This window comes from Polyodon spathula, chromosome 2 (assembly GCF_017654505.1).
Source record: "Polyodon spathula isolate WHYD16114869_AA chromosome 2, ASM1765450v1, whole genome shotgun sequence".
NCBI lineage: Eukaryota > Metazoa > Chordata > Actinopteri > Acipenseriformes > Polyodontidae > Polyodon > Polyodon spathula.
The window spans coordinates 25,403,143-25,417,049 of record NC_054535.1 but is presented as its reverse complement, the minus strand read 5'-3'; the positions used below and the strand labels follow the sequence as shown (position 1 = coordinate 25,417,049).

General features: G+C 40.7%; 1 protein-coding gene across 3 annotated transcripts in view; it reads right to left on the bottom strand.

The window, feature by feature from the left end:
- Window positions 1-13,086, bottom strand: part of tesk1b (testis associated actin remodelling kinase 1b) — a 45,933-nt gene extending 32,847 nt beyond the window's left edge. Inside the window, exons 1-2 of one of the 3 annotated variants that reach the window (XM_041218574.1) lie at window positions 12,708-13,086; window positions 11,170-12,012 (exon numbers count right to left, since the gene is read on the bottom strand). In XM_041218574.1, coding sequence (XP_041074508.1) covers window positions 11,170-11,373 — 204 coding nt within the window. In that variant the 5' untranslated portion in view covers window positions 11,374-12,012; window positions 12,708-13,086. The remainder of the gene's footprint in view (window positions 1-11,169; window positions 12,013-12,707) is intronic. The other 2 variants (XM_041218584.1, XM_041218594.1) reach the window with 2 other exon arrangements.
- Between the last annotated feature and the right edge of the window lie 821 nt (window positions 13,087-13,907).

The following is a 13,907-nucleotide window of genomic DNA, read 5'->3' as shown; positions in this document are numbered from 1 at the left end:
CTATATAAAAATAAAGATTATTATTAAATCACAAGCTAGAGAAAAACAGAATGGGGGTCAGGGAGAGTGGAATTTATCCAACCCTATGGTGTTTATCGCACTGAAGCTCAGTTTGTAATAGATAGTGCAAGGTTTCAAATGTAATGCTGTTCATTTTAGCAGTGTAACAAATAAATAATTAACCTGGTATGTTGCCTTACGCAAGGCCCTGCTTGATTGAGTCCACCAAGTATTCATGGCACCATACAAGTTCACCAGCCTTGACTGATTGCTCATTGAGGAACCTAAAAGAGTCCTTGTCCATAAAGGCTTGATATAAGTGAACAAGATGAAAGCAGTTTTAAAATAGCACTGGAAACACAATAGGCTCATTACTTATTAAATAAAATAACCTCAGCGAGATGAATGCTTCTCATTTCCAGGCTTTTATGGTAGGCCAATTCTTAAAAAAAAAAAAAAAAAAAAAAAAAATGTAACAGGTACAATAATGAAGTGTTCCATGCACACGCAACTAGTGTATACCAACAATAAAACATTTTAAAAGGAATGAAAACCAAGGTGTTTTAATTCATTCATATCTTTATTAACAGTATTAAAAAAAGCCTCATTTCTTCTGACAATATGGAAATATTTCAAATACAATGGTATGGGTAAACTGCTTGGGGATGCCTTGGCTGTAGACCAAATTGCATCGAGACCACTGGAGTGACAATACATGAATTGCGTGGTCTTTGAGATACCTTCTTATTGACAACAATTCACATTTCAATAGCGCTTTGATTTTTAAACAACGTTTAAACAAAAAAAGTTTAAAACAAAATTAGAAGTACAGCTAGGACTACCAAAACACAATCTTTTCAATGCATTCTGATGTTTTTATTTCTTCTTATTACCGGCGACTCCTTCACAAACACAGCATACCCATCCTATAGCCGTACCTGTGTTAAAAGGCAGTTTTGATTGTAAAATATTAACAAGTAAAAAAAACTATTTTGTAAAAATACATTTTCAATCTTGATTTAAAAACAGTAAGGTGTCCCTGACAGAAGCCGGCTAAGCATTCCACAATTTAGGAGTTTTGCATATATAAAATAAAAGCAATGATGGAAGTCAGGTTTAAAAATATCACTCTTCAACACTTCCCCCTCTTCCAAAAATACCTGGGTCTGTCTGGACATTCCAACAGTGACACTTCTAAGAATACCAGATTCCAAAACGGGAAATGCCAAGAAAAAACAAAAACAAACAAACAATCATACAGCTCTGGAGTTCCGTTTAAGGAATGCGAGGGACTAAAAGGTTAATGGAAAACCCTCCCTTTGTCAAACTACTTAGTGCAAGTGTGGAGGAAGCCAAAGCAGCACACGCTGTTTGCAAGTGGTTTATAAAACAAGACTCCCACACCCAAAGTAAGCAATAGCATTGTAAAGCTGACCAATGGAAATGTTGCCTGTACTGTGGAGATAACCAGGGCAAATTCATTAGCATAACGAAACGGTACAGAATAATAGCACGACAGAAACAGAACTGCAAGTTTTACTACAGAGTACTCCCATTCTGCACAGTGTCCCCCTGTTGAAAGTGGACTGTGCCCAAGAGGCTGGCTGATTTACAGTAGCAGTTAGTCACCATGATTGTTAATCTCGCTCTGCACAGTCTTTGCGGAGAGGAAATGGACAAGGAGATACTGCTCTATTCTACACGCTTCACTTATGCATGGCAGAGTCCCAGGCTTGCGGGGGCTCCAAATTATTTATCGGCCTCAACCCACGATAAAACTGGATCCGCCTTCACAAAGCAGTCAACAAAGATAACACTGATAATAACACTGACAACTTCACATGAAGCACTGAAAACAATAATGACATCAAGAAAACCAAACCAGCAATACCAACAAGGAACTGCCCAGCTAAAGGTTTAGTCTATGTTTTAAGACCAATTAGAGAGCATGAAGTTAAGTCAAAGCTCTTCAAAATCTATTCTACAGCGCACAAAAAATAGACAATGCAAACCAAATGAACCGTCAACAAGGTCTACTCGCTTACAGTAGAGTGCAAGGCTACAAAACAGGAAAGAAACAACAACATGGAAAAAATAAATACAAATAAATCATAAGCCTTACACCAATCAAATGAGAAACTGTTCACTGGGTCCTTGTGCAACAAAAACATTTTAAAAAATGACTGCAACAGAACATGCAATCAAAACAGTGCCGCAGGGTTCAAGCAGGAGAGATTAGGTCTGCGGTCAGAAATCATTGCTTGATAGTTTCAGAAATGATGACACAGAAGGTATGTATAACCAATACCCACAGTATAACAGGCATGCATGAGTGAGCAAATACCTGTCAAGGAGTGGCTCTTGAATATTCTCTTTGAATTACTGATGTTAATACTTGCTCCTCTAATGCTAATTAAATAATTTGACTTACACAACAAAATGTGCAACCATTATATAAATTAATATATAATATTCTCAGGGTTTAATAAAGTGCTACAGAACACCATGCAGAATTTACAAGAAATGCATTATGTTACTTTTGCTGTATCCAGTCTTGTCCTTATAGTGTAGTGCTATATTTTTTATAGATACAGTGTTGCCCACTTTTTAGACATTTTTAGTCACACATGGATCATAAATCAACTGTGCAATATATTTCACAACAATTACTTGGGAGTGTTTGTCTGGAGGAGAAAAAAACAAACAAAAAAAAAGGGATTACTGTGTATCCAGATCATGCTCCCCTCCTTCAACAGTGATGGTTTTCTATTCCTATAATATGCCACTCATTCCAATCAGAGCACAAGTCTTGTTGCAGGAGGAAGTGTGAACTGGATACACTATGATGGGGAGAATAAAAATGATCTTTCTCCTGACAATTGTTCCTAAAATAACAAAAAAGGAAATCCCAAGCTGATTTACCCATGAATTGTGAATTAAAAAAAAGGAACACAGAAAATATAAAGTAATACGTTTCTTGTAAACACTGCAGGGAGTTCTTCAGAAACAATCCTAAATGATCAAGAGACAGGGTTTGAGCAATCAGCCCTTTTGTTAATTGTTCCTTCCCTATAGCTCCTAATAGTAAACCTCCAAACCCAGGAGAGACTTATTCATGCTGCAGTGAGTCTGAGCAGTTCTCCAGCAGTTGTAGGCAGGTAATTGCAACCTTACAATGTGGTGTAGCTTCCTGTCACAGCCTGTTAGACTGAAGACCCAAGGGGGACAATCAAGATCTGCATTTAAGTGTTACTCGCGATACCCATACAAAAATCCCCACAATAACCACACAGATAATTACAGTTCGCTTGAAAGCATGCCCAAAAAAAATACCAACAGTCCGAGAAAGGAGCTGGAAAATAAGCCTTGAGTTTCAGATCAGCCCCAGGCATGCAGCATGCACAGTGATGGACTGTCAGCACCCTCAATGGAGCCTGTGCTCACAACTTTAAAAACTGTTTGAATGACAATAAGCTTCTAACCCTCTCTAGAACAGCTGAAAAGGGTTTAGGGAATGCAAACTTGATTTCATTACTAAAAACGCAAGCTGCCTTCCACAGACGAACAGATAGACAGAAGGACACAAACATGCAGACTTGCGGTCAAAATTAGCTACAAAGCACCGTAGTAGGAAAATCATATACAACGGAGATTATCTGTGGAAACACATTTATTAAGACTTGTGTACCGGTAAAACAAAGAGAACAAATGAAGGTGAATAAAAGTTGTGAGAGAAGCAGCTTCAGCCGTTTGATGTACCAACAGAAAATAAAGATATTTGAATGGCATGACATGATGCACCACTGTACAGTTACAGCATACAGCCCAGGAAAGCCACAAAGACAGGACATGCTGCATCGCTGTACAGTTACAGCACACAGCCTGGGAGAGCCACAAAGACAGGACATGCTGCATCGCTGTACAGTTACAGCACACAGCCTGGGAGGGCCACACAGTACAGGTCTGTGACACTGCCCTTATACTACAGGTCTCAGTATCAGCAGTGCCTATGGTAGCTCCCAGACTACGACATGTGTTTTACCTCCAATTTAAAGGAAGTTATTTTAGGCAAGAGTATTATTTTGTTCACTGCATTCCCCCCGCTGCTGTGAGTGACTGTATCTGTGAATATGTGTGTGCGTAATATATATATATATATATATTATATATGCGCCCTGTAAGTGTGTATTTATACAGTAGATTGATCTAGTCTAGTCCTCTTTACTAACAGGCTTTTTGGCTTTCCTCTTAACGTGCTAATCTCTACTTAACTGGCGTATTGAGGCCACTCAGAATGAATGACATCACCGGCTAAATGCCACAGGAAACAGTTTAAGAAAGGCTTTCATACCACCCCGCTAATCTGGAGCCAGATAGCCTGCCCCTCTGCACCAGACTCCACACTCACAGGCACCGTGTCACAGAGACACACCCTTAAGGGCTAAAGAACATCTAAAGACAGGACCTTCATGTATAGAAGGTACTGAAACCAAATCAAGTGACGATTGCTAAACATAACAAAAAATATTGTATTTTTATATATATATATATATATATATATATATATATATATATATATATATATATATATATATATATATATATATATATATATATATATATATATATATATATATATATATACACACACACACACACACACACACACACACACACACACAGTGCCATGAAAAAGTACTTGCCCCCCCCCGTCTGATTTTCTGTGTTTGACAATTTTTCACATTGAATTTAGTTAGATCTTTTTGTGGATTATAATAGTATATAGAGGGAGTCAGAGAAAAAATGACACCAGTTTGGTGCTTTTTTCATTTGCTTGGTGTGCAAGGTAACCAAACATGCACTCTTCAGGTGTGAAAAATTTATTGCACCCCCTAGTTGACTCAACCCAATTAAAGGGATAATTAGGGTCAGCTGTTTGAAAACTTTAGTTAACAACCAGGCCTGATTTGGGCCAGCCCTGTCCAATATAAATCTGACTAACTTTGGCCCTTGCCATCACAGTGAAGTTGTCAGCACACAGGCTCTAGAGGCACATCATGCCACGATCAAAAGAAATTCCTGAAGACCTCCAGAAAAAAAGTTGTTGATGCCTATCAGTCTGGAAAGGGTTACAAAGCCATTTCTAAGGCTCTGGGGTTCCACCAAACCACAGTCCGAGCCATATTGTCCAAATGGGAAAATTCACTACTGTCCCAAACTTTCTCTAAGAGTGGCCGTCCTGCCAAAATCTCTCCAAAAGCAAGGCGTAAAATCGCCCAGGAAGTCCCAAAGAACCCTAGAACAACATCCAGGGATCTGCAGGCCTCTCTCGCCTCGGCTAAGGTCAGTGTTCATGACTCCACCATCAGAAAGACACTGGGCAAAAATGGGACTCATGGCAGTGTAGCAAGGCGGAAACCACTGCTCACTAAGAAGAACATGAATGCTCGTATCAAGTTTGCCAAAAAGCACCTGGATGATCCTCAAGAGTTCTGGAACAATGTTCATAGGACCCGTTATGTCTGGCGAAAACCAAACACTGCATTCCACAGTAAGAACCTCATACCAACGGTCAAGCATGGTGGTGGTAGTGTCATGACTTGGGGATGCTTTGCTGCATCAGGACCTAGACGACTTGCCATCATTGAAGGAACCATGAATTCTGCTCTGTATCAGAGAATTCTACAGGAGAATGTCAGGCCACCCGTCCGTGAGCTGAAGCTGAAGCATAGCTGGGTCATGCAGCAAGACAATGATTCGAATAACACAAGCAAGTCTACATCAGAATGGTTGAAGAACAAGAAATTTAAAGTGTTGGAATGGCCTAGTCAAAGTCCAGACCTAAACCCCACTGAGATGTTGTGGCAGGACCTGAAACGAGCAGTTTATGCTCGAAAACCCAAAAATGTCACGGAGTTAAAACAGTTCTGCATGAAGGAGTGGGCCAAAATTCCTCCACGGCGCTGTGAGAGACTGATCAATAACTACAGGAAGCATTTGGCTGCAGTTATTGCTGCTAAAGGTGGAGTAACCAGTTACTGAGTCTAAAGGGTTGATTACTTTTTCACACGAGGGCATTGGGTGCTGCATAACATTCTTTAATAAATAAATGAAATAAGTATCAATTTTATGTCATTTGTTCACTCAGAATCCCTTTTATAGAATATTAGATTTTGGTTGAAGATCTGATAACATTCAGTGACAAAAATATGCAACTGCAGAAAACCAGACGGGGCAAATACTTTTTCACGGAAGTGTACATATTAGTTCAAAGAGCCAGCTGCCTATTTTAAATATATATTTATTTATATATAACTCAAGTTGTACAAGACTGGAATACAGATAACATTTAAAAGTCGGTTCCTGAAGCACTACTTTATATGTAGACCAACATACTGTACAACACATAGTAGTAATTAAAAAGCTGCAGTTTGCTGTATGCTATAACTGTGCTACCGTACATTACGGTATGTGTCAAAACATTCCAATGTTGTGCTGCAACTTACTAACCATGTAAAGCATCTAAACCATAATATTTGAAGTGGGATGGAAATCAGTTCTATGTCTGATGTTAACAGTAGTGTGATCATGACAGAAGTGATTTTAGCAGGAGCTTATTCCCTTTGACTCCCCTTATATTGTGGCCAGGACATTTCAACGTGCTGATAATTAGCAGGGAGGGCCAAGAAGCGGGTTGAGTGTAGTTCTATCCATCATCATTAAGATCAATTCAAACAAATGGAAATTGCTTCACAGCCCTAATACATAAGCAAGCATACACAAGCAATCCAGGAGTCTATTGTGTTCTTCTAGATTTGTTCCCAGATGGTATCCTGCCAGGCTTGAAGACCTCAGAGTTTCATCTTAGGAGAATGCAAATACTTCATCTTGACTAGTACAAACTTCTGTCCACCAATCGGAGATACTGAACGCAATAAATATTATCAGGCAACAATCTAGGATGAGTCATTGCTGCCTAACTCGCTCTCTAGTTGTATTTTCATTAGCTCGCCTCTGCAGTCTGGCTGTGCTTGCAAGAGTGCTTCAGATGCTAGCTGTGGCTTGTGACAGAGTGTGGATGTGGGTGCGTGCGTTTCTCCTGGCCTGTCCACCACACGGACTGTCTTCTTTACAGTAGGTCTGGACAGGGAGTGCCCTGCTCCCCAAGCCTCAGTTACTTTCTGTTGACAGGGCTTAACTCTTAAGAAACTAAATTAAAAAAAAAAAATTAAAAATCCACATTCGGTTAGCTGTTTAATATCCTGTGATATTTGTTTTGTAGATCTGTATATTATTGCTTCCACACTGTGCAACGCGAATATGCTTCCCTGCATCCCTATAAATCAGCCTTGAGGAGACTTTTCAGAAGCAATCTAGCTGGAAGAGGTGTCAGTAAATATGGAAAATAATGATCTAAGCTAAAACAGATTTCTACAGTAACACACAGTGCCCCAACTCTAGCAAAATCTCAATGAAAACCATCGAGATTTAGAACAGTAATACACCAACACAGCTGTTCTCAACTTCCTACATTACTTCTGTTTTGGTAGAAACACAGTAGCCTTGATCACCCAAGACAGGTCATCATCTCAGCATATTTTATATTCAACATATATATTATTTTTTTAAGACAAATAAGAAAAAAAAAGTATGGTATTGCAGACACACCCCAGTATTGTCCTTGGCTACATAATAAATGTTCTATCATCATCACCTTGGAGTAGCTGCAAGACGCTGTGACCTTTGTTGCTTGCTTTTTTAAATTAAAAAAAAAAAAAAAAAAAAAAAAAAAAAACACATGATTTCTCCTTTTCTTCCTAGTGCAGAAAGGCTACTCTCACCCCTAACCTTAGTTTGCAGAGCAGAGAGCAGCCTCACTGAAAGGAGGGTAGGGGCCCTCTCTCTCTCTCAACTCTGAGCACCACACATTGGAAAAAAAAAAGTAAACAGAACAACCCTGCATCAGCCCTGCTATTGAATGTAATCTCTGGCTTTATCCAACTGGTGACAGCTTGTTTTGTTTTTTCTGTTTACTCTTGGCAATGAAGCTGTCAGACCTGCAGAGACTTGCTTGCTTGCTCACTGTGGTACATTGCAGAGGAGAGAGAACAGAGAATCCCAATACCACCCAGCTCCTTACTGCTGAATCCAGGGGCGGAAAGAAGACTCACTGCATAGCAGTTTGAGTTTAGTAAGACACACCTGAGCTTGTTATCTATACATTGGGACTAATCAAGCATATTAAAACCTGGAATGGGTGAAACTACTATGTAAGAGAAATCTTACTTTCATCCAAGGAATTCAAGTCTGTTCAAGTGCCACGAGACTGGTACAGATACTACCCATCTTGTGACTGCTGGGCACCAAACGGGTCAACATGGACACACCCTGCAGGTGTAGCATTGTGATTCGGCGCCATATTCGCCATACTACTGTGCTAGGTCTGCATCCTTTTTTAAAAACTAAATTATTAATGTTACAGAACTGGCAAGAAACAAACAAGGGACATACAGGAGCTCTAGCGGGTTAACGAGAAGATTTTTTTATTGTTTACAATCAATGTGGTAGTTTTTTCTTTATTAAAAAAGATACAAATAAATGTGTATTCTGCATTAAATAACTCCCACAATAACCACGGGATAGGTAGAGTTAAAGACACATACAGTACCACTGACTGCCCCACCTGCTTCTGTGTGGATTCAAAGTTGTAATAGCCCACAATATTACATGGAAAGTACCTAAAACTGCATCTTGGCTGATGTAAAAACAAATTGCACGATTGAGATGTAAAAAATGCGCAATGCAACTTCCTCCATTTAGTGTAAGTATAAAATTAATAAAACAAATAACAAACAAGCTACTAAATTAGCTTTGCTTTTCTGGTTTATGATTTCACCGAAACCCCTGGGTGCAATTTATTTTCATTCTAATGCACTGCAGCCCATGGATAACCAGAATAATGTATATACACACACACCAACTCAGAACAGAATGTGCATATTCTACACTCAACGACATACAGCTTACATTTCATAAACGTCAGAACAGCTCAGACTAACACCGGCTGCTAGGCTAATTATTAGCAGATTAGCAGAAACCTACACCCACGTCTGCATGCTTTTGATAGAAGATGGACCACTGAGTGGGTTTTACACATGAAGCAAAGAGGTATCAAGAAACATCAGCAACTTCTGATCTATACTATGGGCTTTGAAACAATTTTTTAAAAAGGCCCAGAAAGCAAAGAACAGCTGCCCACAACATGCACATGACATCATGAACTTTAAAGCCATGTATCCCACTTGTGATAAAAGCTAAATTTGAACCAGAGAATGCAAGGAGCATACATAGTCCCTACCCTGCAAAGCAAACAAAATGCCTAGGCAAAGATTGGTCAAACTGGCAGATTTCTAGTCTATATACACTAGTCAGTATTGTCCTCCAGGGATGCATACAGGGATCAAAGGCAAGCTTGTCAGCGTGTGATAATCAGCTCTATACAGGCGGGCATGACATACTTTCCTGGTCCAGTAAACCTCTATGTGCTGTAACCCTGGTCCAGTAAATCTATGCTGTAACCCTGGTCCAGTAAACTGGTATTTGCTTGAAGTCTGACATTTCACTAAATATTTCTGGACATAATGAATACGATTACCGATTACATTTAAAGGCCTTTCATTTAATGCAGGATCTCTGTTACCAAAGCTTGTTCCTGACGCAGTTTTAGCACCATTGCCTCATTTCCACTGCCTTTTCGCAGGTATAGCAGAGTTTGACAGTCTGGACGAGATGCAGTTAAAGAGGGCTGCCTGAGTTCCAATGTAATTGTCAGGTATAGCCGACCGAGGAAGTAGTAGTGTGGCAGTGAAAGGTGTTATTAGCTGTAATCTTCTTGTATTCACAAGACATTCTCCTTGCAAATCTGTTTCAGGACTAAGGGACTGGTTTGATCAACCTGTTCCCCAAGTTGATTGACCATGGCTAGATTTATTTTAGAGAATTTCCCAGTACAAGGGAATCCACCTGGATTTCATTGGACTACTTAGGGATAATCTAGGGTGATTCCCCAGTGCTGCAAAATCCTCCAATCATAATAACAATAATAATAATAATAATAATAATAATAATACAGATGGCAATAAGACTCCCATTCAATAGTAACTTGATGCATTCCTGGTTTTACTATGTTGAATAAAGACACACCTGAGCTTGTTACCTGTACACCATGGCTACTCAAGAATGTATCAAAACCTGCAAATGTTAAACTGCTGGGTCGCATTTCCATCCCTGAATAATAATAATAATAATATATCCAGCTGTGGATTATCCCGTTTGCGTACTTGTTGATCAAATCACCCTCAAAATAACTTTAAAGAAAGATTATCCCAGGAGAACAAAAGGTTTCAGCATTTTATGCAGAGAAATAAGTGATGTGGTGTGTCCATGAACTGCCAACATAGATCTTCGTACCTCCACAGCGCAAACCAACAACTGTGGCACTGACATACAATTATAGCAACACCACGGGACTGCACAGTGAGCTGCTGTAACAAATACCCTGCAACCAAACCCCTGGGAGGCTGGGGCTTCTAAACAAGCCAGCATTGTACCTAAGAGGTATCACAACACCCCATGGGAGCAAGAGCAGGTACCCTGAGGATCAGGAGGGGAGTCCCAACCCAGGGAATTCCTGTGAGACACAACCTCGATCACACTGAAGAGAAGTGCAAGACCCCCATTGCAAAGCATCTTGAGACATTCCAGTTTTAATGCAAGCTTGATTAACCAGTGTGTACAGGTAACAGGCCCAGGTGTCTAATTAATCTCCAAGTAAAACCAGGGCTGGATAAAACTGCTATGCAATGGGAGTCTGATTTCCATTCCTTAAGTTACCTGTATAAAAAGGTAAGTGGTGGGTCTTTAGCTCAGGTGTGTCTAATTGCGCTCACAAAGCTAGAATGGCTGAATTTTCAATGCAGACCATGCTGCTTATGATGAAACAATGGACGTTCCTGGTCTGATATTGCTGAGAAATATGTAACCCAAGTATACCCACTTACTTCCACTGACACCAACATCCAATAAGAGTTACCATTTACTTCACAGAGGTCAAACTACCGGTACCTGAACATCCACAATACGTAAAAATGCTCCAAGCAAAAAACTTACCTTAAAAACATCGGAGAAGAAACCTGCCCCGATTTTCTCGCAGTAGAAGTCGTCGATCCTGGCCAGCGTGGACACGGCACTGCGCAGGGCCCGGTACGAGGAAGGCCTTAGCCGGTTCGGTCCGGAAGCGTTCTCCTGGTCCAGCTCGATCTTTTCTGTGCGCGTGCGCGCCCCCGTCCCGGGTATCCGCTTCACATGCTCCATATCCACAACCCCAGGAGTCGCACTTAATGTGAAATCCAAGGTAACTGTCTGTTTACATCTTCCTGCTTGAAAGGGTAACCCACACTGTTGTCCCACCAAGTTATTAACGCTACCACGAGTTGGGAGACAGTGAAACAAAACAAAATGTATTCCCGATACAAGATTGCCTGTATGTCACAGGGATAAAGGTAACATTGCTCAAAGTGGAATTTAGCGTGCGTATCACAGCCATGCAATATAGTGTCCCACCTACTCACTCCCCTTCAAAATGACATGCAGAGTATCCAGTCCTTTCTTTTTCAGCTGCCCAGCGCCATCCAGCACGTATTGCTCGTATACAATGGCCAAAAAACGGGGGGTGGGGGTCACGCTGTTATACACAATGATTTCAGTTCCAGATGTGGAACCGTCTCCTTCTCCAGAATCGACCTGCCCCATTCATGAATACATAATGATATACTACGTGCTATATTTTATTCCTGTGCACCACCAGAGTTATCCATCAAACGGAGCGATCATGTATGTAGCGTGCCGGCTGCCGGTCGTACAGAGCCCGTCATGGCATACCTCCTCCATCACCGCCTGTGCCGCTTCAAATCACTGGGCTTATCACAACTCGCCAGTCCTGCAGTGCCGCTGCTAAGGAGGAAATGGAATTCGGTTTAATTATGCACTTATTTATTCTACCTATCTTGATCTAGAATGTGCTATGGAAGGTGATATACAAGTCCTAAGATAAGTAGGCATTAGTAGTTAGCTATAAACTGGAGATTACATAACAGGTATGTACGGTTTCTCAAACCTTGCCTACAGTGCAACATACTGTGGGTTCACGAGCTGCAACCCTGTGGCTTGCACCATATACAGGGGTTACAGTTCTATTCAATGTCTTTCAGCACCCCCCAATATAAAAAATTGTTCCAGCGCCCCTGCAAGATATAACCCGTGAGTCCTACTCTCTTCTCTGCATCTCTTTCTTATATGATGTGTTTCCCTGCAGCTACCCCAGCCCGCACTCACGCAATGACACACAGTAATGACACACTTTGTAAACCGATACGTCTTTTCTGCGTCCCCGCGGCTCAGTGCGGTGCAGACAATAAATAATATGTGCTGACGATGACTACTGAGCTACAAAACCTGAGACATATTTTAGTGTCGCTCGCACTACAATAAAAATAATAATTCAAAACAGTGCCATTTTATTATTATCGTTATTACAGATCTAATTGTCACATTGTGTAGGCTATTTACAAGCATTAAAAAACAAGTCGCTGTATTACATTACATTCATGTGCTCCAGTCCGGTCTGAGGACATTATTCAATTGCTTACCTAGTTGTGGTTTTATTTTGTATTAGTATTTTCTTATTTGGATCGACTCCGCTGCGCGCACCAGTTTGTGGGTGATTCAGCAGGTAAACATGCTCTCAACGCTGCGTAATGCTGAAATCCGCTGCCCCAGGTGGAAACACTGAACTCATTACTAGTAGTGATGCTGCTGCTTAACACTGTATTGATGACGAATGACTACGTTTCCACAATAATAGATCGCTCTGAGTAGTGGGATTAATGTTATTTTTGATTTTGCATTCGGTCATTAAAAATCCAGCTAAGTAACAAACCCGTGCGAATCCTCCGCCCAGTGGTTTATCTTCTCGGTTATTCCGGTGTTGTCCTGACTAGCTCGCTCCTTCCCTCCCTCCCTCGAGTCCTCACTCAGTGCGCGTGTGCCTGCTCAGATTTTTATTGGATTGCGCAGCTGCATCTTGGATCGGGGCGGGATTACACGGTCACAGCCTGCATTTCATATCCCTGTGCTTGTTGGCTCCTTATGGAACAAGGCATAGGTCTCCGGGGTCGTCACCACTTGCACAGAGGTCACCCAGAACAGCAACTGGTCTGCTTGTGTGTGCGGTACAGTTCTATACTTGCATGCATGTTTAATGTGTACACTGTTACCGGTATAATCTGAGCAAATAAATGCTAAAAAAGTGCAAATTACTAGTTTACCGAGCACCATTAAACACTCAATACTGCTAAATGTACAGTAGAAATACGATGCAAGAAGCGTAATGCATTCCACGAAGAAAACGAAAAATTGCCATATATAATGAAGACGATGAATGGCTAATTTCTAGTCGAAACGCGTGTCGTTGGATTAATTTATTACAATTATTTTAGTATTTCTAAACAGGTACTACAGCACCTCCAATTACAGAGATACAGCACTCAAAATGTATGCTTCAAGTTCTCATCTGCTTGTGGATCGGGTTTCTTGATTTGGTGTTGGTAGCTGCATGCCCACCTTTGCCTCTTCAAGTGTTAACATCATCTTTAGATCTTTTTTTCACAAGGTTCATGATTTGAAAACTGTTTTATTCTCAAATTTAAAAAAAAAAAGGTACCGGATCTGGTGTAATCTGGCACAAATCAACCCCTGGTAGTGGCCAACAAAGGGTTAATTGTGTTTTTCACCTGGAATGTGCTTTTGGAAAAGGAACTTCCTCAGGTCTCGTTGTGCAAGGCCTCCAG